The sequence below is a fragment of the Microcaecilia unicolor genome, chromosome 1 (assembly GCF_901765095.1).
Source record: "Microcaecilia unicolor chromosome 1, aMicUni1.1, whole genome shotgun sequence".
Classification (NCBI taxonomy): Eukaryota; Metazoa; Chordata; class Amphibia; order Gymnophiona; family Siphonopidae; genus Microcaecilia; species Microcaecilia unicolor.
In genome coordinates this window covers 154,088,969-154,110,468 of record NC_044031.1, presented here as the reverse complement: position 1 = coordinate 154,110,468, position 21,500 = coordinate 154,088,969, and the positions used below count along the sequence as shown (strand labels likewise).

General features: G+C 43.9%; 1 protein-coding gene across 2 annotated transcripts in view; it reads right to left on the bottom strand.

Annotated features, from left to right (window-relative positions):
* AHR (aryl hydrocarbon receptor) overlaps positions 1 to 21,500 on the bottom strand; it is a 225,378-nt gene that overhangs the window by 30,855 nt on the left and 173,023 nt on the right. For both annotated transcript variants that reach the window (XM_030201479.1, XM_030201488.1), the window contains exons 8-9: positions 18,676 to 18,785; positions 11,157 to 11,298 (exon numbers count right to left, since the gene is read on the bottom strand). In XM_030201479.1, coding sequence (XP_030057339.1) covers positions 11,157 to 11,298; positions 18,676 to 18,785 — 252 coding nt within the window. The remainder of the gene's footprint in view (positions 1 to 11,156; positions 11,299 to 18,675; positions 18,786 to 21,500) is intronic.

Below are 21,500 nucleotides of genomic sequence, written 5' to 3'. Positions count from 1 at the left end.
CCAATCTTCCGGTACTATGCTTGATTTTAAGGATAAATTACATATTACTAACAATAGCTCCGCAAGCTCACTTTTCAGTTCTATCAGTACTCTAGGATGAATACCATCCGGTCCAGGAGATTTGCTACTCTTCAGTTTGTAGAACTGCCCCATTACATCCTCCAGGTTTACAGAGAATTTATTACGTTTCTCAGACTCATCAGCTTTGAATACCATTTCTTGCACCGGTATCCCACTCAACTCTTCCTCAGTGAAGACCGAAGAAAAGAATTCATTTAATCTCTCCGCTATGGCTTTGTCTTCCCTGATCACCCCTTTTACTCCTCGGTCATCTAGCGGTCCAACCGATTCTTTTGCCGGCTTCCTGCTTTTAATATACCTAAAAAGGTTTTCACTATGGGTTTTTGCCTCCAACGCAATCTTTTTTTTGAAGTCCCTCTTAGCCTTCCTTATCAGCGCTTTGCATTTGACTTGACATTCCTTATGCTGTTTCTTATTATTTTCAGTCGGTTCCTTCTTCCATTTTCTGAAGGATTTTCTTTTAGCTCTAATAGCTTCCTTCACCTCACTTTTTAACCACGCTGGCTGTCATTTGGTCTTCTGTCCTCCTTTTTTAATTCGTGGAATATATTTGGCCTGGGCTTCCAGGATGGTGTTTTTGAACAGCATCCACGCCTGATGTAAATTTTTGACCCTCGAAGTCGCTCCTCTAAGTTTTGTTTTCACAGTTCTTCTCATTTTATCATAGTCTCCTTTTTTTTTTTTTTTTTAAGTTAAATGCTAACGTATTTGATTTCCTATGTATACTTACTTCAAAGCTAATATCAAATACAATCATATTATGATCACTGTTATCAAGCGGCCCCAGCACCATTGCCTCCCGCACCAGATCATGTGCTCCACTAAGCACTAGGTCTAGAATTTTTTCTTCTCTCGTCAGCTCCTGTACCAGCTGCTCCATAAAGCTGTCCTTGGTTTCATCAAGGAATTTTACCTCCCTAGTGTGCCCTGATGTTACATTTACCCAGTCAATGTTGGGGTAATTGAAGTCACCCATTATTATTGTGTTGCCCAGTTTGTTTGCGTACCTAATTTCCTTTAACATTTCTGCATCAGTCTGTTCATCCTGGCCAGGCGGACGGTAGTACACTCCTATCACTACCCTTTTCCCCTTTACACATGGAATTTCAATCCACAGTGATTCGAAGACGTGTTTTGTTTCCTGCAGAATTTTCAATCTATTTGATTCAAGACTCTCGTTAATATACAATGCTACCCCTCCACCAATTCGATCCACCCTATCACTATGATATAATTTGTACCCCGGTATGACAGTGTCCCACTGGTTATCCTCCTTCCACCAGGTCTCAGAGATGCCTATTATATCTAATTTTTCATTTAGTGCAATATATTCTAACTCTCCCATCTTATTTCTTAGGCTCCTGGCATTCGCATATAGATATTTCAAAATATGTTTGTTGTTCCTATTTACATCATGCTTAGTACTTGACAGTATTGATTTGCAATCTTCTGTCTGATTTTTATTTTTATTTAAGGACACCTGATCTACTACGGTCTTTTTTGCAATCTCACTATCAGGATACCCTATCGTCCCTGTTTTGGTGATATCTTTGAAAGATACCTTATTCTGAACCATGCACTTTTGAATGACTGTCGGCCTTCCCCTCATTTCTAGTTTAAAAGCTGCTCTATCTCCATTAAATGCCGATGCCAGCAACCTGGTCCCACCCTAGTTAAGGTGGAGCACATCCTTTTGGAATAGGCTCCCCCTTCCCCAGAATGTTGCCCAGTTTGTAACAAATCTAAAACCCTCCTCCCTGCACCATTGTCTCATCCACGCATTGAGACTCCGGAGCTCTGCCTGTCTCTTAGGCCCTGCGCATGGAACGGTAGCATTTCAGAAAATGCTGCCCTAGAGGATCTGGATTTGAGCTTTCTACTAAGAGCCTAAATTTGGCTTCTAGAACCTCTCTCCCACATTTTCCTATGTCATTGGTACCCACATGTACCAAGACAGCCGGCTCCTCCCCAGCACTATCTAAAAACCTATGTAGGTGACGCTTGAGGTCTGCCACCTTCGCACCAGGCAGGCAAGTCACCAGGTAATCCTCACATCCACCAGCCACCCAGCTTTCTATATGCCTAATGATCGAATCACCAACTACAACAGCTGTCCTAACCTTTCTCTCCCGGGCAGCACTTGGAGACATAGCCTCGCTGCGAGAGGATAGTACATCCCCCGGTGGGCAGGTCCTGGCTACAGGAGTACTTCCTACTTCACCAGGGTGATGCTCTCCTTCTAGGAGACCTCTCTCCTCCAAGGTAGTACAGGGGCTACCAGACTGGAGGTGGGATGACATTCTAATAGTGCCTTAGGAAGGAACTTAGGATGTGTTTGCAAGACCACTCTGATGTTGAAGAACTTTGTGTAAAGTGGATCAGCTACTAAGGCCTGGAGCTCACTGACATTGTGGTTGAAGTAATTACCACCAAAAATAGGACCCTCCATGCAGGCACTTCAGGAGGCATCTAGAGGCTAAAAGAGAACTTTTATCAGCTGGGACAAAATATTGAGATCCCATGACACTCCAGGAGGCTTCAGTAAAAGCAAGGCTCACATAAAGTGAACTAAAAGCTAAACAGAGATGAGCTTACTTTCTAGTTGAAGATGTAAGCACCAATTGCACTATGTTGAACCCTAATAAAGTTGGTTTTGAGACTTGATTCTGAAATATGTAGAAGGTATTCAAGCAGTTTGTTTGTGGGACAGAAAAATGGATGTACGGTCTTGCTCTCACACCAGATGGTGAACCTCTTCCATTTAAAATAATAAGAACATTAATGTAAGATGGCAAACAGTAAGATTTTGTCATTATGTCTTGGAATTATATTTGTAAGGCTGTGGTTCTGTACCTTGATCACCAATAAAATAGTTTGAAGAAAAAAAGACCTAGTGAAAACTCTTCTGGAAGCAAACAGAACCTGAGACCTCATGTTTGGGAATACATCACTACCCTTTCAACATCTAAGCTGAGAGAGGCAGGGTCTGAATGTTGGAATGTAGAAGAGTACCTTGGGTCCTGAGTAATCAGTGCTAGAAAACACTCCAGTCTCAAAACGTTCTCTAGATCAAAGCTCTAGGAAAGATGGGACCCACAAGTCTTGGTCAATAAAGGGCCATTAGGATCATAGTTCTCTGATCCTATCTGAGTTTTTTGCAATGAGAAATACAGGAAGATATGTACACAGATGGTCCAGTCCTCAATGGAAGAGAAAGCCATTTGAGGCTAGTCTGCTGCGTGATCCTAGTTTGCAACTGAACTGAGGGAGGTTTTTTTGTACAGAGTGGCAAAAAGGTCTATCAAGGGGGTGCCCCCCTTCCACAAGATCTTTTGGGCAATGCCAAAGTCTAAAGGCCATTTGTGAAGTTGCAGAATCTGCCAGACAGTTGTTTTCTCTGCCAGATATGTGGTTGTGAGGGCAAAATATTCTGACTCCTTCCCAACTTAAAAAGTATAAATCTGTGCCTCCCTATTGTTGATATAATACATGCAATTAATACCACTAAGGCACTTTACTCTTGTCAACACAGTCTTAAATCGTTCTCATAATCTTGACTTCAGATTTCCGGTGTGTTTATTTTGCTTCAAAAACTACACCTGTCCGCTGTATCGTATTTCTAACAGCGGGAATCCTCATTAGTCTTGATTAATGATTTTTTTACTTTTTCACTTTTTTAACTTAGCACTTATCTTATCTTCCCGGCTTTCTCACTGGTTTGCTCTACAGTGCGCTTCTGTTTCGTAACATCTTCATCTGGAGCTATAACTTTTATATGCCAGTTCTTGTGCCAGTTAAGTCTTTTCGGTCTCTTTACTTAAATGTAAAGAGACCGAAAAGACTTAACTGGCACAAGAACTGGCATATAAAAGTTATAGCTCCAGATGAAGATGTTACGAAACAGAAGCGCACTGTAGAGCAAACCAGTGAGAAAGCTGGGAAGATAAGATAAGTGCTAAGTTAAAAAAGTGAAAAAGTAAAAAAATCATTAATCAAGACTAATGAGGATTCCCGCTGTTAGAAATACGATACAGCGGAGAGGTGTAGTTTATGAAGCAAAATAAACACACCGGAAATCTGAAGTCAAGATTATGAGAACGATTTAAAAGACTGTGTTGACAAGAGTAAAGTGCCTTAGTGGTATTAATTGTTAGAATTCGAGTGAGCACTATAGTTGAAGTGTAATTTATGATATAATACATGGCAATCTGGTTATCTGTTTGGATTAGAATGACCTGATTTGGTAATCAATCTCTAAAAGCTTTTAGAGCATTATAAAGTGCTCTTAGCTCTAGAAAGTTTATCTGATGAAGCTTTTCCTGAGCAGACCAGAGACGCTGAATGTGAAACCCCTCTACATGAGCTGCCCAGGCTAGGATGGATGCAACTTGAGAAAGCTAGAAAGAAAAGTTAAGTTACTGATCTGTTGCAGGTGTTCTCCAAGGACAGGAGCCATATATTCTCACAGAACTGGAAAGATAGAGGAGGTATTCTATTAGAGTAGGCAGAGAACATGACATAGGGTTGAGTGACTTAGAGGCACTCCAGAAAGAAAACCTTTTTCAAATTGGGTGGTAACATTTTCTTGTGGAGGGCTTTCTGGAAGTAGGAAGTATCTGAGAGAATGCATGGGGAATGTTTAAAGAACACAATTCTACGTCGTCAGGTATCATGCCATGACAGCGATCCTTCATTCTGTGTTATGAGGGGTGGAAAAGGATCTAACCTGAATGGTTCCTTGGATGGCAACTCTAGGAGTGGAGGAAAATTTGTCAAGGCCAGTAAGGAGCAACTAGAATCAAAGTTCCTTGGTCTCAACAGAGTATGAGAAGTGTTTTCCTGATTAGGGGAAGTAGGGGAAGTGTAGAGAAGATCGTTCCCCCAGTGAAGTAGGAAGGCATCTGGGGCTATGCGGTTGGGAGCACAGAGTCTGGAACAGAATTGGGGAAGTTTGTTGTTCTGAGGAGAAGCAAACAGGTCTATCTGTGATGCTCCCCACCGCTGGATTCCTGCAATCCCCATTCCTGTGCAGCTCTCTATTCCAGGCTGCTCGCAACTCCAGGAGATTGACATGATACCTTTGTTATTGCGGGGGACCAAGAACACTTTGTATGGAGACCATCGAGGTGTGCTCTCCAACCAGTCATGGAAGAACTTGTGGTGAGAACTTTGCGGTGTGGAAGGAGTTGGAATGGGAGACCTCGGGTTAGACTGTATGATCCCATCCACCACTGAAGAGAGTGGTGGAGAGGTGGAGTCACCTGAATATGGGCAGAAAGGTGCCCCTTGGTCCGAGTTCATTATGAGGATAGCATCCACTGAGGAATTTGAAAATGAAGGCCAGCCAATGGTGTCACATGAACTGTTCAGGCCATGTGACTAAGAAGGCAGAGCGTCTGACATGCAGATATACGAGTCCCCTGGGATACTTAAGCGGTGAGATGTATTATATTGTTTGCCCTCTGCTGAGAAGAGCCCCTATGAATTCCAAAGTCTGTACCGGTTGAAGATACGATTTGGGGTAGCTGACTACAAATCTGAGGAGTTCTAAGAGAGGTACTGTTAACTTCATGGAATCATGCTGGATTTCTGAGTAGCTGCCTTTATTAACCAGTGGTCTAGATAATGGAAGACATGGATACCCCATCTCTGAAGTGCTGCAGCTACGACTACTAGAAATGTCATGAAGACTCGAGGTGCCGAGGCCAAGTCAAACATTAAGGCCTTGTACTGACAGTGTAGAGACCCACAGCAGAATCGAAGATATTTCCTGTGGGTGGGTAGAATAGAATATGTAAGTATATGCCTCCTTGAGGTCTAGAGAGTAAATTTGACCATTGAGTTGTATCATGGGAAGTAGAGACTCCAAAGATACCACACAAAACTTCTTGCTGGAGAAATCTGTTTAAGTCTCATAGATCAAAAACTGGACAAATTCTCCCTGTCTTTTTGTGAATCAGAAAATATCTTGAGAGGAACCCTCAACCCCTGTCAGACAGAGGAACTACTTCTATTGCATTCTGCTGGAGGAGGGCTGAAATCTCCTCTCATAATAACTGGAGTTGGAAGGAGTTGAAATGAAATATTTTGGTGGATGACCTGGGGGTCTTACTTGCTAATGCAGAGTGTAGCTATGTTGGACTGTGTGTAAGACCCATAAATGGGAGGTGATGAGAGTCCATCTTTGATGGAATAGAAGAAGCCTCCCTCCAACATAAAGGTTTGTTGGTATCGACAACTGGACGGTGGTAATGTTCTCTAGGAAGCAGTCAAAAAAACTAGGCTGTTGCTTTGACCGAGACATTTGGGACTTTTGTCCATGCTGCTGTCTCAGACAGGATCACTGAGGTGTAGAGCACTGAGGAAGAGGAGGCGGCGTAGGAGGTATAAAGATGACTAGAAGGATAATAATTAGAGCATCTATAATCTCCTTGACACCTTCTAGCAGAAGAGGGAGGTGTAGAAGTGTGGCCTAGATAATGTTTTTATTGCATCTATATGTTTTTTGATTAGATCGGCCACTTCCTCAACCTTGTCCCCAAACAACTTGTCTCCATGACAAGTAACATCTGCTAAGTGCTCCTGGACAGCAGATTCAAGTTCAGAGACTGCAACAAGACAATCATTGCACCACTATTGCTATAGCAGAGACACAGGAAGAGATGTCAAAAGCATCAAAGGCCTGTCTAGAAAGATACTTACGATAGGCAAGGAGCTTTTTGTGAAGTGTTTGCTGAATCTTTCTTCAAAGAATTTCAAACGATAAAGAACTCTGTATAAGAGAAATGGTGGAATAAAGTTGGTAGTCTAAAATGCGATTTGTTAGCATTGTAGCTTGGAAAGTTTTTCTGCTAAAAGAATCCAAAGTTCTTGCTTTCCTTCCTAAAGGAAGAGCTCTCATGGCTACTGCAGTCGCAGTCTCTATAGGCATACAAGATGTTTGCACCTGCCTCACTCCAGCCCATGGATACATCGGAGAAACAGTCAAGGGAGAGGTCCGGTACACCGGCTCATACCCGAATGATGCAGATATCACCGGCAGAGGAGTTTTTTTTTTCAACATCAGATTGGTGTATCGGCTGAAAAGCTGGTGTGGATGTAGCCCGAGATGTAAGGTGTAGGAGATCTACAAGTCCTCAAAGGCTCTCAATGTACAGCGGTCACTGCAACATGGACTCTTCCCATGCATCGATGACATGGATGCAAGGGAAGTGTGGGATGAGTGCCTGGATTGGCCACTGCTGGAAACAGGATACTGGGCGAGATGGATCATTGATCTGAACAAGTATTTCTATTCTTATATTCAGATTGAAATGAACTATCCATCAGACCAGTGTCCCAGAAAGGAGCTGTGATTGGGTTGTCATATCTAAGACTCCAAATGGCTTATGTCCATTGAGTTGACAAGATCCATTAGGTTGCCTCAAATTAAGGCCTATCATGGGTGTTATAAGAATAGTGGAGGACATATGCCCCAGCATCCTCAACATCTGATCAGCTGATACCTTCTTTTATTATAGACACAAGAATTGATATCCTGTGCGGTGGAAGAAAAGCAGATGTAAGAGTTATTTCAAGCAGGGCTCCTATGAATTCCAATTTTTGTGACAGGCTGAGTTGCGACTTGGGATAGTTTATGATGAACGCTTGCAGTTACAGTATCTGAATGGTCATGTGCATTGATTCTTTTGCTCCTTCCTCTGATGTGCTTCTGACTAGCCAATTGTCCAAACTGGGAAATACGTACACCCACAGTCAGTGTAGAGTTGTTGAGATATTTTGTGAATACTCTTGCTGCTGACATGAGGCCTAAGGAAACTACATGGTACTGGTTGTGGCGTTTCTCTACAACGAATCTCAGCTACTTCCTGTAAACTGAATGTATGTGTATGTAGGTATAAACATCCTTTAAGTCTAGAGAGCACAACCAATCCCCTTTTCAAAGTATGGAAATGAATGTGCCTATAGAAACCATCCTGAACTTTTGCTTGGCCAGATACTTGTCTAAGGCCCTTAGGTTTAAGATGGGATGAAACCCTCATTTTTGATCATGAAGTACTTGGGATAAAATCTTTGTTCTTTTCCTCTCGGTGGAAAATGGCCTATAGGACAGAAGAGAGTTCCTTGGTAAGCAATTCCTGATGCAGAGAGCTTATCTTTGATGGTCTCAGTGGGCAATTTGGCATGCTCGTCTCTAACAGCAGATGGTAATTGTCTGGGACTAATTTGAGAATCTACTCGTCTGTTTTAAAGGGCAATCTTGGAGCAAAAAACTTCAGCCTTCCTCCAACTAGAAGGTCATCCAGGATGGTGATGGAGACTGAAGATATGCTCTACTGGAAACAATCAAAACCCTGTCCTTGGTACTGACTGTAGAGCTGATTGGGACTTCTGGGCCCTCAGCTATCTAACACAAAGGAAAGATCCCTGAGAAGGTTAGGAAGAGCGGGAGAGTGGAGGATGCGTACGCTTAGGAAAGTAATAGGCTCTTCAATGTCTTCTATTGTTAAAAACCTAGAAGAGAAGGCCAAATTAGGATTGGGACTGGAAAGAGTCTTGAGTGTGTCTGAGCGCTGCTTGATGAGGGTAGACGTTTCTTGTACCTTATCTCTGAAGAGATTCTCCCCATGCCAGAGCATATCAGCAAGCTTCTCCTACAATTCTGGGTTAAGATTGGAGGTACACAACCAGGCAATTCTGTGGGCATTGATTCCCATTGTGGAGGATCTCAATGCATTATCACAAGTTGTGCAGACCATTTTCCACTCTCTTTTCCCTTGGCTACTAGTTCACGAAGTTCATCAGCTTTCTTCTGATGAAAAGTGTCAGCAAACTCCATTACACTGTGCACTATGTTCCGAAAGTACATGTACATGAAGAGCTGGGTAAGATGCTATGCAGGATGCATGCATAGCATTCTGAAAGGACTTCTTCCCAAAAGACTCCAAGGTACTAGCCTCTCTTCCTGGGGTGCTGAGGGGTATGGGGTATGTCTTCAAACCCTTGGTTCTTTTGAGAGCAGTTTAAACCAGCATTGAATTTTTGAGGAAGCTGCAGTTTCTTGAATCCCAGAGCATTCTGGACTCTGTATAAGGAGTGCGTGTATATATATATATATGTAAGCAGGCAATGCTACAGCTTTCTTAGGAGATCACAGAATCGGAGAATATGTATTTCTGCCTTGGGTTCCTTCTCCATCTCTAAAAAAAATCTGTGACGCTTGTTCAGATACATAGGGGTGATCACTACTCAGCAGGAGACGTCCGAGTCTCTGCCCATCTCAAACAACTGACCTCTTGGTCAGGCCTGGGCCAGGGCTGTTGAGGCCCTAGAGACCACTGATGCAACTTGGAAGCTTCCTCTCCTGACGGACTGGAGATTGACACTGGTGCAGCAGGCATTGATTATGAACCCCTTAGAGGCTTCAATGTCATAAGAATAACCATACTGGGTCAGACCGACAGTCCCCCTAGCCCAGTAACCTGCTTCCAACAGTGGCCAATCCAGGTCATAAGTACCTGGGAGAATCCCAAGTAGTAGCAAGATTCCATGCTACTGATCCCAGGGCAAGCAGCAGCTTCCTCCATGTCTATCTCAATAGCAGACTATGAGCTCTTCCACCAGGAACTTGTTCAAATTTTTTAAACCCAGATATGCTAACCACTGTAACCACATCCTCTGGCAATGAGTTCCAGAGCTTAACTATTTGTTAAGTGAAAAAAAGGCATGGGAACCACTATCGGAGTGGCCATGCTCTCCTGAGTCTCTTGGGGAATATTGAAAGCCAGGTCATGGCTCTGTGGAGGCTGTTGTACCCCCTCTGATACCATGGGGGATGAATGATCCTCACATTGGGGGTGCTTTGAGGACACGGATGATCTTAGTGCTCTCTCAACAATGTGCTCTGAAGGGATTTGGTGCTGGTGCATCCCAGCTTCCGCCTGATGTCTCGAATCCCTGATCCTCAGAGCCAATGAAGATTTGGATAAATTCTCCTCCTTCTTCGGGTGAGAACGATGACCAGTCCTGATGGCCTCTATCAAAGCTTGAAGTTGAAGGTGATCAAGACACTCCATGCTAATGCATCCCCTGTATTCGTTGCAGCTCTGGGAGCCAGAGAGACTGATGTTTCAAATGCTGAAGTTGGACTGGTCTTATCAGCACCCTAAAATTTTTTCAAGTTGCTTCTCTTTACCACAAATACCCATCTTTCCATCTGTGAACACAGAATACAATAAAGGGATTGAAATCAGGCCCCAGGTATCATTAATGGGTATCTGTTATGGATATGGTCCCGCCACATTGGGAGCACTTTTTGAAGCCAGTGGGAACTTTTTTCTGGGACTTGTTTGGAGAAATAGCCACAGCAAAATCAACTGATGTGTGATCAAAATTAGCTGATCAGGAGGCATATTTTCAAAGCACTTTGGGAGGCTAAGTTCCATAGGTTTCTATGGAACTTTGGGAGGCTAAGTGCTTTGAAAATGAGCCTCCAGGTGTTCAAGGCCTAAGTCAGTCACAACTGAGTTGATGAAAAAACAACAAACAAAAAGGTGGCAAATAGGAAAAAAGACACTGCATGACAATACAGAACTTAAGAAAGGAAACACACAATCTTAGAAAAAAGTCACTAGATGCAAAGCTATAAGGAAGCACAAGTAAAATATGACTGGTGAATTCCATGGAAAAATGGCGACAGGCAAGGTCTTGCATACAGGAAGTCACACACAATCATAGAATGCTTTCAAAAGCTTGAGTAAAGGAGTTTTTTTCTTGGAGAAACCTGTTTCTAATTCAATTCAATCAATGACATCTTTGCAGCATAGCAGTTTTCAGCAAATTGTAATTTTTTACTGATGTGGATACTCAACTACTAGGAGGGAACTAGACTAAAACCAGTTATCTTTGTCAAGCTGACAAGAACTTCCTTGGAGTTACTGATTGAATTGTAGCCCTCATCTAACCACATACAGTATCAAATAAATACATTATTTAAGGGAACAGTATAAAATACCTTATTCAAAACAAAAATCTTTGAAACAAACACACTTTCTTATCCTATAATCAATGCTTACGAAAGAGGTCTTTGAGTAGCAATTATGTAATCTGGTCTTCCATTTTTGTAAATAAGGCGTGCATTTGCTTGAACCCAAGTCCATCCATTTTCTTTGGTAAGAAGTCTGAAGACAGTCATGCCACTCTCTCCTGTCTTTATCACTAGAATTGGAAAAGTCACATTATAATTAAGAGATGAATTTATACAAAGGAATCAAAGAGAAAATAAAAAATTAAGATTTTAATAAATATGAATGTCACAATTTATTAGAAAATTACTATTTCTTAAAAAGCAACTACTGCTTTTTAATTTCCTGACAGGCAAAAAAATACGATGTTCTCTTTCTCAGCTGGTTTTGACTACTACATATTCACTGGTTTCTTCTCAACACTGAACAGATGCACTAATGTGTTCTTTGAGGAAAGGAAGGAATGATTCTAGAACTGAGGTACAGTCAATTATTTTATGACCAAATTAAGAAGATCTATTTATTTAATTCTTATCCTACTCTCCTGACCAGAAAAGGCACCAAAATTATTTACATAAAAACAAATAAAACAGCATCACATTAAAAAGATAAAAACATACGTAAATACATACATAAAAACCCAGTACCCCTGTAACCTCACAGCAGAACCTACAGCAGCCAGTGAAAAAACAGATGGCCAAAGCCAAGTAGCAGTCTAGTCAAAATAAAAGCTCATGTAATCCTTTTGTACAGCTAAGATTTTACCTTTTCTAGAAGCCAAATAACTCATCTTTTTCTTTAGAGCTATTAATACAGCATTCTTCAGGGTCACAACCAACACACTAAAGCTCACATAGGTAACCAATGCAAACCACAAAGCAGAGGCTTGGTCTTAGTTTTCTAAGGAGCAGTCTTGCTGCCAAGTTCTGGATTTTCTACAGTCTCCCTTCTTGGTTGACTTGGTAATCCCATCAAAGCCCAGGGCTGTTGATGGGGGGAGGGGGGCAAGATTCCCCGGGGCCCGGCCTAGAAAGGGAGCCCGGCGCCAGAAGGTTCTGCTCCCTCGGTCTCTCTCTCTCCTGCTCCTGTGCTTCGGGACCCACTGACTCTACGAGCTGAAGTAACAGCCACCAAGAAAATGACCTTCCAGGTCAAGTACTTCAGATGGCAGGAATTCAGTGGCTCAAAAGGAGCTTTCATCAGCTGGGTGAGAACTACATTGAGATCCCATGACACTGGTGGAGGTTTGACAGGGGGCTTTGACAAAAGCAAACCTCTCATGAAGCGAATAACTAAAGGTTGCCAAGAGATAGGCTTACCCTCTACACGCCAATAAGCACTAATTGCACTGAGGTGAACCCTTACAGAGTTAGTCTTAAGACCAAACTCTGACAAGTGTAGAAGGTATTCAAGCAGGGTCTGTGTAGCACAAGACAGAGGATCTAGGGCCTTGCTGTCACACCAGATGGCAAACCTCCTCCATTTGAAAGAGTAACACCTCTTCGTGGAATCTTTCCTGGAAGCAAGCAAAACTCGGGAGACATCCTCAAAGCCCCAAGGAGGCGAATTCTAAGGTCTCAACATCCAGCAAGACTGGAGGTTGGGATGTAGAAGTGTCCCCTCATTCTGGGTGATGAGGGTCGGAAAACACTCCGATCTCCACAGTTCTTCTGAGGACAATTCTAGAAGAAGAGGGAACCAGATCTGACGAGGTCAAAAAAGAGCCATCAGGATCATTGTTCCTCGGTCTTGCTTGAGTTTCAGCAAAGTCTTCCCTACTAGAGGTATGGGAGGATACACATACAGAAGACCTGACCCCCAATGCAAGAGAAAGGCATCTGATGCTAGTCTGTCATGGGCCTGAAGTCTGGAACAGAATTGAGGGACTTTGTGATTTGTCTGAGTGGCAAAAAGATCCACTGAGGGGGTGCCCCATGCTCAGAAGATCTTGCGGACAACGTCCATGTTCAGAGACCACTCGTGAGGTTGCATGATCCTGCTCAACCTGTCGGCCAGACTGTTGTTTACGCCTGCCAGATACTTGGCCTGGAGAAACATGCCGTGATGGTGAGCCCAAAGCCACATCCGGATGGCTTCCTGACACAGAGGGCGAGATTCGGTGCCCCCTTGCTTGTTGGTGTAATACATAGCAACCTGATTGTCTGTCTGAATTAGAATGATTTGATTGGACAGCCGATCTCTGAAAGCCTTGAGATCGCTCTTAATTCCATGAGGTTGATCTGAAGATCCTTTTCCTGAAAGGACCAAGCTAAGCTCCTTGAGTGTGAAGCCCATCTACATGAGCTCCCAACCCCAGGAGGTATGCATCCATCGTCAGTACTTTTTGAGGCTGTGGAATTTGGAATGGACATCCCAAGGTCAAATTGGATCGAATGGTCCACCAGTGAAGGGATTTGCATAACACGGTGGAGAGATGGATTACATCCTCTAGACCCACTGTGGCTTGGCACCACTGGGAAGCTAGGGTCCACTGAGCTGATCTCATATGTAGGCGTGCCATGGGAGTCACATGAACCGTGGAGGCTATGTGCCCCAAGAGTCTCAACATCTGCCGAGCTGTGACCTGTTGAGACGCCCGAGCCAAAGACACCAGGGCCAGGAGATTGTCTGCTCTTGCCTGTGGAAGATAAGCTTGAGACGCCCGTGTGTCCAAGAGGGATCAAATGAACTCCAATTTCTGTACCGGGACAAGATGGGACTTGGGATAATTGATTACAAACCCCAATAGCTCCAGCAGTCGAACAGTCATCCGCATGGACCGTAGATCCCCTGCCTCTGAGGTGCTCTTCACCAGCCAATCGTCAAGATAAGGGAACACATGCACTCCCAGTCTGCGTAGCGATGCTGCGACAACTGCCAAGCACTTTGTGAAAACTCTGGGTGCAGATGCGAGACCAAAGGGCAGTACACAGTACTGAAAATGCTGAGTCCCCAACCAAAATCAAAGATACTTCCTGTGAGCTGAGAGTATCGAAATGCGAGTATAAGGCATCCTTTAAGTCCAGAGAGTATAGCCAATCATTTTCCTGAATCATGGGAAAAAGAGTGCCCAGGGAAACCATCCTGAACTTTTCTTGGACTAGGAATTTGTTCAGGGCCCTTAGGTCTAGGATGGGACGCATTCCCCGTTTTCTTTTGCACAAGGAAGTACCTGGAATAGAATCCCAGCCCTTCTTCCCCTGGTGGAACGGCTTCGACTGCATTGGCTTTAGAAGGGTGGAGAGTTCCTCTGCAAGTACCTGCTTGTGCTGGGAGCTGAAGGACTGAGCTCCCGGTGGGCAATTTGGAGGCTCGGATACCAGATTGAGAGTGTATCCTAACCGGACTATTTGAAGAACCCACCTGTCGGAGGTTATAAGAGGCCACCTTTGGTGAAAATATATCAACCTCCCCCGACGGGTAAGCCGTCCGGCATGGTCACTTGTTCCGAGGCTACGCTGCACTGGAGCCAATCAAACGCCCGTCCCTTTCTTTTGCTGGGGAGCCCTAGGGGCCTTAGGCGCACTGCGTTGACAGAAACACGCATGCTGGGACTGAGCCTGAACCGGCTGCCGAGAAGAAGTGTACCTACGCCTGTTATAGGAATAGGGAGCACTCCTCTTCCCTCCAAAAAACCTCCTAGAAGAGGAGGCAGTAGCAGAAGACGTCTGGCGGGAGAGAGAATCCATGGCGTTATGATGTTTTTTTAATCTGATCGACCATGTCCTCTACTTTCTCTAAAAAGATTATCCCTCTGGCAAGGAACATCCGCCATTCGCTGCTGGGTCTTCTGATCCAGGTCAGAGACACGCAGCCATGAGTCTGTGCATCACTATACCTTGAGCAGCTACTCGGGATGCCACATCAAAAGTGTCGTAAGACCCCCCTGGCCAGGAATTTTCGACACGCCTTCTGCTGTCTAACCACCTGGTGAAAAGGTTCAGCAAGCTCCGGAGGAAGTGCTTCAACTAAACTGGACAGTTGCCTCACCGAGTTCCACAAGTGGATGCTCGAGTAGAGCTGGTACGTTTGGATCTTGGCGGCGAGCATAGCAGCCTGATACGTTCTCCTCCCAAACGAATCCAAGGTCCTAGACTCTCTGCCTGGGGGTGCCGAGGCATAGTCTCTAGTACTCATTTATTTATTGTACTTGTATCCCACATTTTCCCACCTCTTTGAAGGCGCAATGTGGCTTACAAAACATCATGGATAATGGAAATGAAAAGAGAATAGGCATTTGGCTCTTCTGAGAGCAGAGTCCACCACCATGGAATCTTGAGGAAGTTGGGCCTTCACCGTTACAGGCTCTCCATGGACTCTGTATTGGGATTCAGATTTTTTGGAGACAACTGGATTAGAAAGAGGGCATGACCAATTTCATATAAGCACTTCCCTCAGTGTGTTATACAAGGGGGCCGTAGCAACCTCAGCAGGCGGAGAAGGATAATCCAAGAACTCGAGCATCTCGGCCCTGGGCTCATCCACAACCTCCTAGGGAATGGAATGTCCTTAGACATTTCCCTAACAAAAGACGAGAAAGAGACTCTCAGGTGGAGACATTCTACTCTCAACTGGCGGAGTAGGAACAGAGGGAACCCCACACGACTCTTCCTCCGAAAAGTATCTGGGGTCTTCCTCATCTCCCCACGAGTGCTTGTTATTGGTATCGGACAAGAGCTCCCTAAGAGCAGCCCGAACCCGAGCCTGTCTCGACATCAAGGATCGACGACCTCGTGGGGGGGTGTCGAGAAGTCGACCCCTGCCTGGACTCTGGCAAAGCTTCCTCCACCGACGTTGAGGGGGAGTCAACCCGGGTGGCAGCCGACGCCGGTACTGCTTGGACCTCCTCACAGGCGATGGCCCAGATGCCGCCTCTGCAGTCGGTACGGAAGGCGCAAGCACCCCCGACACCGATGCTGACTGGCGAAGCAACCCTTCCAGAAACTCTGGAAGAAGGGCCCTGATACGCTCGTCGAGAGCTTCCATTGGTAAAGGCTGGGGGGCCGGTGCAGGAGTCGGTTGTAGAGTCCGAAGGAGCTCGGGAGCCGGTACCAGGCTGCCATATGACCGACGCATCGGCACCTCTTGAATGGAGGGTGAGTGGTCCTCTCAGCGCCGACGCTTCTCGGGTGCTGACTTCCTCGGCTCCCCGGAGCTCTCGGTAACGTGCACGGAAGGAGATCGAATGACGGTGCTTCTTAGCCTTCGCTCGACGCCTGTCATCGACACTCCTTGGTACCAAAGAGGAGGACGTGGAACCCTCACACGCCTCCTCGGGGCCGGGTCCGACGCAGTCTTTCGGCAGCCATTACCTGGACTCCCGATGTCGACGCCGCCGACCTCGGTACCAATGCCGACGTCGTAGGACCGGACCGATCTGGAATATGTTTCTCACGCTGAGCCTCTCGAGCCACCTGGGTCCGCTTTTTCATCAACTTACACGGCTTACAAGAAGCTGGCAGATGGCCGGGCCCAAGACACTGGAGACACCACGTGTGGGGGTTGGTACTTGAAATGGTCCAGTTGCACCGAGTACAATGCTTGAAGCCGCTGGGTGTCCTCGATGACATGGAGGGAAAACGGCAGTCGCAAAATCAAAAGGCTCGATGGTGCCAAGAAAAAGTGGCACAAAAAGGGGAAAACAGTCTGGCCGAGTAGCCTAAAGAATGGCCGCATCGAAAAATTAAGGAAACCTTAAGAAGAAAAAGAAAACTAAGAAAATTAACGGAAAAAGGATCTTTTTTCTTTATATTTTACAAAGAGAAGAAAAAATAGGTGAAAATAGACGAAAAACGCCGGAAACGTCTCCTGAGCCAAGAAGGGAACGAGGCAAAACAACAAGTTTCCCAGTCGCAGATAAAAAAAAAAAAAAAAGAACTGAGGCACGTTCGCGTCACGGGCAGGAAGCCGTTCGCATATGCACAGTGTGTTCGGTCCGAGCGACGGTGTGTTCTGGAGAGTTCTCTTTCTTTTCAAAGTTCCGGTCTTCTGGGCCGTCGCAGATGACGACCCATACGTAAGAATATTTAGCCTGCTTGTCCTCGGAGAACTAGAGATAGATTCAGTATTTTCCTAATAAAGCAGGAGAAGAGTGTGAAGAATAACATTCTGTGCAACCAGGAAACTCAAACAGCCACTGATGGGAATAACATTCTGTGCAACCAGGAAACTCAAACAGCCACTGATGGCATACAACCAAATAGATATTGCATATATTAAATTGGATTGTGTCTGTTTGTTTGTCTGTTTTTAAATAAAGAAACTTCAAATGCACAAAGCAGCTCTATGGCTAACCGAGAGAACCAACCCCCCCCCCCCCCCCCCCCCCGACTACATAACCCAAACAGAGGGAGGAAACTGGGACGATCCAGAGGGACTAAAGGAAAGAAAATTAGCAGGTAAGATCTAATTTCTACTTTCTTAGCGTCCCTCCGGACTGGCCCAGAAAGTGACTGATGGGAAACAACAAAGCAGTACATTTATGGAAGGAACCCGTAATCCTGTCGTAAGAATGCTTGCACCAAAAACTGCATCCTGATAACACTGTACATCTAGTGTACAATGCTTAGAGAAAGAATGTAAGGAAGACCACGTTGCTGATTTACAGATTTCTAAAGGAGGCACTAAGAAGCACTCAGTCCATGATGCAGCTTTCACTCCTTCTGGAACAGGTTTCCCGGAAAGAAGGTAAGTGGAAGCAATCATTTCCTTAAGCCACCTAGAAATAGTGGCCTTAGACATCGCCAGCCCTTTGCGGGAACCCCCAACAAGCCAGGAAAGATGATCTGAGCATCTAAATTCCGCCACAGACTGCAAATATTGCTTAAGAACTCTTCTGACATCCAGTTTCCACAAACGTAACTGTTCCTCTGACCCAGAGAAAGAGCCTAGTAAGGACAAAACCACCGTTTGGTTCAAATAAAATCTTTATACGACCTTAGGAAGGAAAGAAGGGACAGGGCACAAAACTACCCATTTCTTAGAAAACTCCAAAATCAGAGACCAAAAGGAAAACGCCTGCAACTCAGAAACTCGCCTAGCCGAGTCAATGTGTTTTGAGCGCCAAAATGTTTTGGCAGATGAGCTAATTGTCCAGTTAAAGTCTTTAAATGATCAAACTTGGACTCAGAGGTAGTCTTCTTCCTTTAAATCATTATTTTCATATTTATAGAAGAACATTTAGAACTGTTTTGATTAATTATCCATTTATTTTCAAATTACTATATAATAATATATGAGAATGTTAAAATATTAAATGCAATGTTAAAATATTAAATGCTTTAGGTGTTTATATAGGCTTATATATGTATGCTTGATGAGTCTAAATATTAATCTTTGGTTTTACTCATTATATTTTAAAAAAAATTTTAAAAATATATTATTTCTATGTTTTGTATTCTATGTAGACCCCTGACGCAGGTGCTAGTCACCGAAACACGGCCCGTGTCGGGTCTTTTTGTCAAGGCTCATTCATTAAAGAACTGTGTTCCATTTTTAAAGGCCCGTGGTGCTGTTTTTTTTGTTTGCATTGTATTACATGCAGCATATCTATAAAGTGAATGCAACTTACTTCGGACATGGTTCTCGGCGCAATACAGCATGTCACCAGCATGAATAAACTGATATCCTGTTCCTCTCATACATAATTCTGCTTCTGTGTATCCAAGCACAAGTTTCCCTCTATAACAACAACAAAAAAGAATCAAAACAATCAAGCACAACAGAAAAAGCAACATAATAATGTACAGTACAATTTATGGTGAGATCAAAAAAACATAGCGGGTCACAACTTTCTATTAACACAGTCCATGAGAGCATTTAGTCTGCCCAGTTATTCCCATCTACACTGCAAGGCTATATCCCAGCTTCAAGCCAAAGTATGATTACCTATAAACTCTCTCTCTCTGTATCTGAAATAGTTTTATCATCATCTTCTTCCTTTGTACACCGGGAAGATGAGCATACACAATTTCCCACTTAGTTCAAACCTAGAACCACTCCCTTTCCGTTTCTAACCACAATTACTAGCATGGCTGTTGCCGAAATATGCAGCTTCTTAGGGCCCTCCTGCCAAATAGACTAAGGGGAGCTGTTATCAAGCTGTGTCAGGTCTTTAAGTTATTTATTTATTAGGATTTATTTACCGCCTTTTTGAAGGAATTCACTCAAGGCGGTGTACAATAAGAATAAATCAAACATGAGCAATAGACAATTACAGAGGTAAAAACATTCACATAACAATACAAAGTATGGTATACTACTTACAATTCCAACACAATAAATAATAGAACATTTTAACTGATGGTGTAGGGTATAAGCAATGATGAAACATATAGATATGTAAGAGAGTAAGAGGAGTTAGAAAGTAAGGTGACTAATTTAAAGAAAGTTGCACACGAGGCCAGAGAGATGGTTAACATATAGGGGGTCTTTTACTAAAGCTTAGCTGGAGTTATCTGCAGCAGAGCCCATTGGAATAAAATGGGCCCTGCAGCAGATAATTCAAGCTAAGCTTTAGTAAAGTAAAAGACTCCCATAGATGTAAGAGAGTAAGAGGCGTTAGAAAATAAGTTGACTAATTTAAAGAAAGGTGCACATGAGGTAGGAGAAATGGTTAAATATTATCTCAGCTAGGGTAGGTGCATTATTTGCACCTTAATGTGACAAATATATAGGATCTCTAAGGAAATGGAAGGGAGAGTAGACAGCATGGATGGGCAGACTGGACAGGCCATATGGTCTTTATCTGCCTTCATCTTTTGTATATTTTAAAGGGCCCCAACACAGCTTGACCTATTATACTGTGGTGATGAATCTGTTGCTGCAGATTAAATAGTAATGAGATGCAAAACATGCAAATGCACATAAAGCAGCTCATAACTATGTAAAAAGGATAACGTGACTTCTGGTGATACAATATAAGTCGTGCTATGGGCAGAAAATGATAGTATTTTATGGTGCTAGGACCACTGGAACGCAAACAGTCCAGTGTTCCTGGCTAGAGTTTAAAGGGGCTGTGGTGCAAATTCCGGACCCCCCCCCCCCCCCATCAAGCTCTCAACCTCCATAATTCTTGTGTTAAAAGAATAACGTTGCTTGCAAGAAACCTCACAAGCAGCATTACTCGCCCTATGTTCCTGATTCGGAGACTGAGGGCTTGAGCTTCTCCCTTCTCCCCCAATCAAAGTCTCTACTTCCCTGATGAAGCCCCCAACCTCTATAATTTTCCCCATACCTGTGTGCTCTGGAGGTCTAGTGGTCCCTGGGAAGGAATGATTCCTAGTCCCCTGTGTGCAGGCCCCTAGCAACTGGGGATCACTGTTGTCTAGGGACCACTAGACCACCAGGGAACATAGATACGGGCATGGGGTGGGTTGGGGAAATTATGGAGGTTGGAGGCTTCATGGGAGGAACTTTATCCAGTGGGCTGGGACTTTGATCAAGGGTGGGGGTAGAAGCTCAGACAGCCCTCAATCTCTGGCCTAGGAGCAGAAGGCTGCTGGAATAACATTGCTTGCAAGGTGGCTAGCAAGCAGCATTATTCTTTTCACTGGATTCAGCAGCCTGAGGTACTGAGATACCTGCAAGCTGCTGAATCTGGTGGCAAATCAAGGAACAGTAAAAAGATCATCTTTTAAAGTACCTTAATAATGTTCCTCTCAAGCAAGCATCTGCGTTTCCACCAACTCTTCCACTTGACCTAGGGATTTCACTTGTGTTGGAACAAAGTCTTACTACATGTGCATCACTGATACTTTTGAGTAACAGACGCAAACAAAACCATATAGAGAAAAGCCATAAGAACATACACAAACAGCATAAAGAAAGCATAAAGAAATATATGAACCTTGACCAGACCAATATGAAAAAAACATTCAAACTCATAAACAAACTACTGAAAACCCAGAACATATTGGTGACAACTGAAACACTACCAACTGCAGATGAGCTTGCACAATACTTCAAAAACAAAATAACAAACCTTGCGAAACCACAAATAAACATCATAGACTACTTACAGGACTGTGAAACACACGACCACACCACAGCAGACAGAATATGGACCATGTTCAAACCACCCCAACTAGACACACTAAAGACACTACTGACAAAATACATGCATGTATACTGCCTACTTGACAAATGAAAAACCCACCAGACTGGTTCATCGAGTACCTCAAACACATCATATACATGTTTGAAAGAGGTCAATTTCCAACCGACAAAGGCGATATAGTACTCACACCTATCCCCAATAACACTATCAGCAAGATCAGTGATATCACAAACAGTAGCTTCAATACCACTACTGACCAAAACGATGGAAGGTCTAGTAATACAACAACTAACAGAATTGTCAATACTTCATAAACCCCAATCAGGTTTCGGACCACA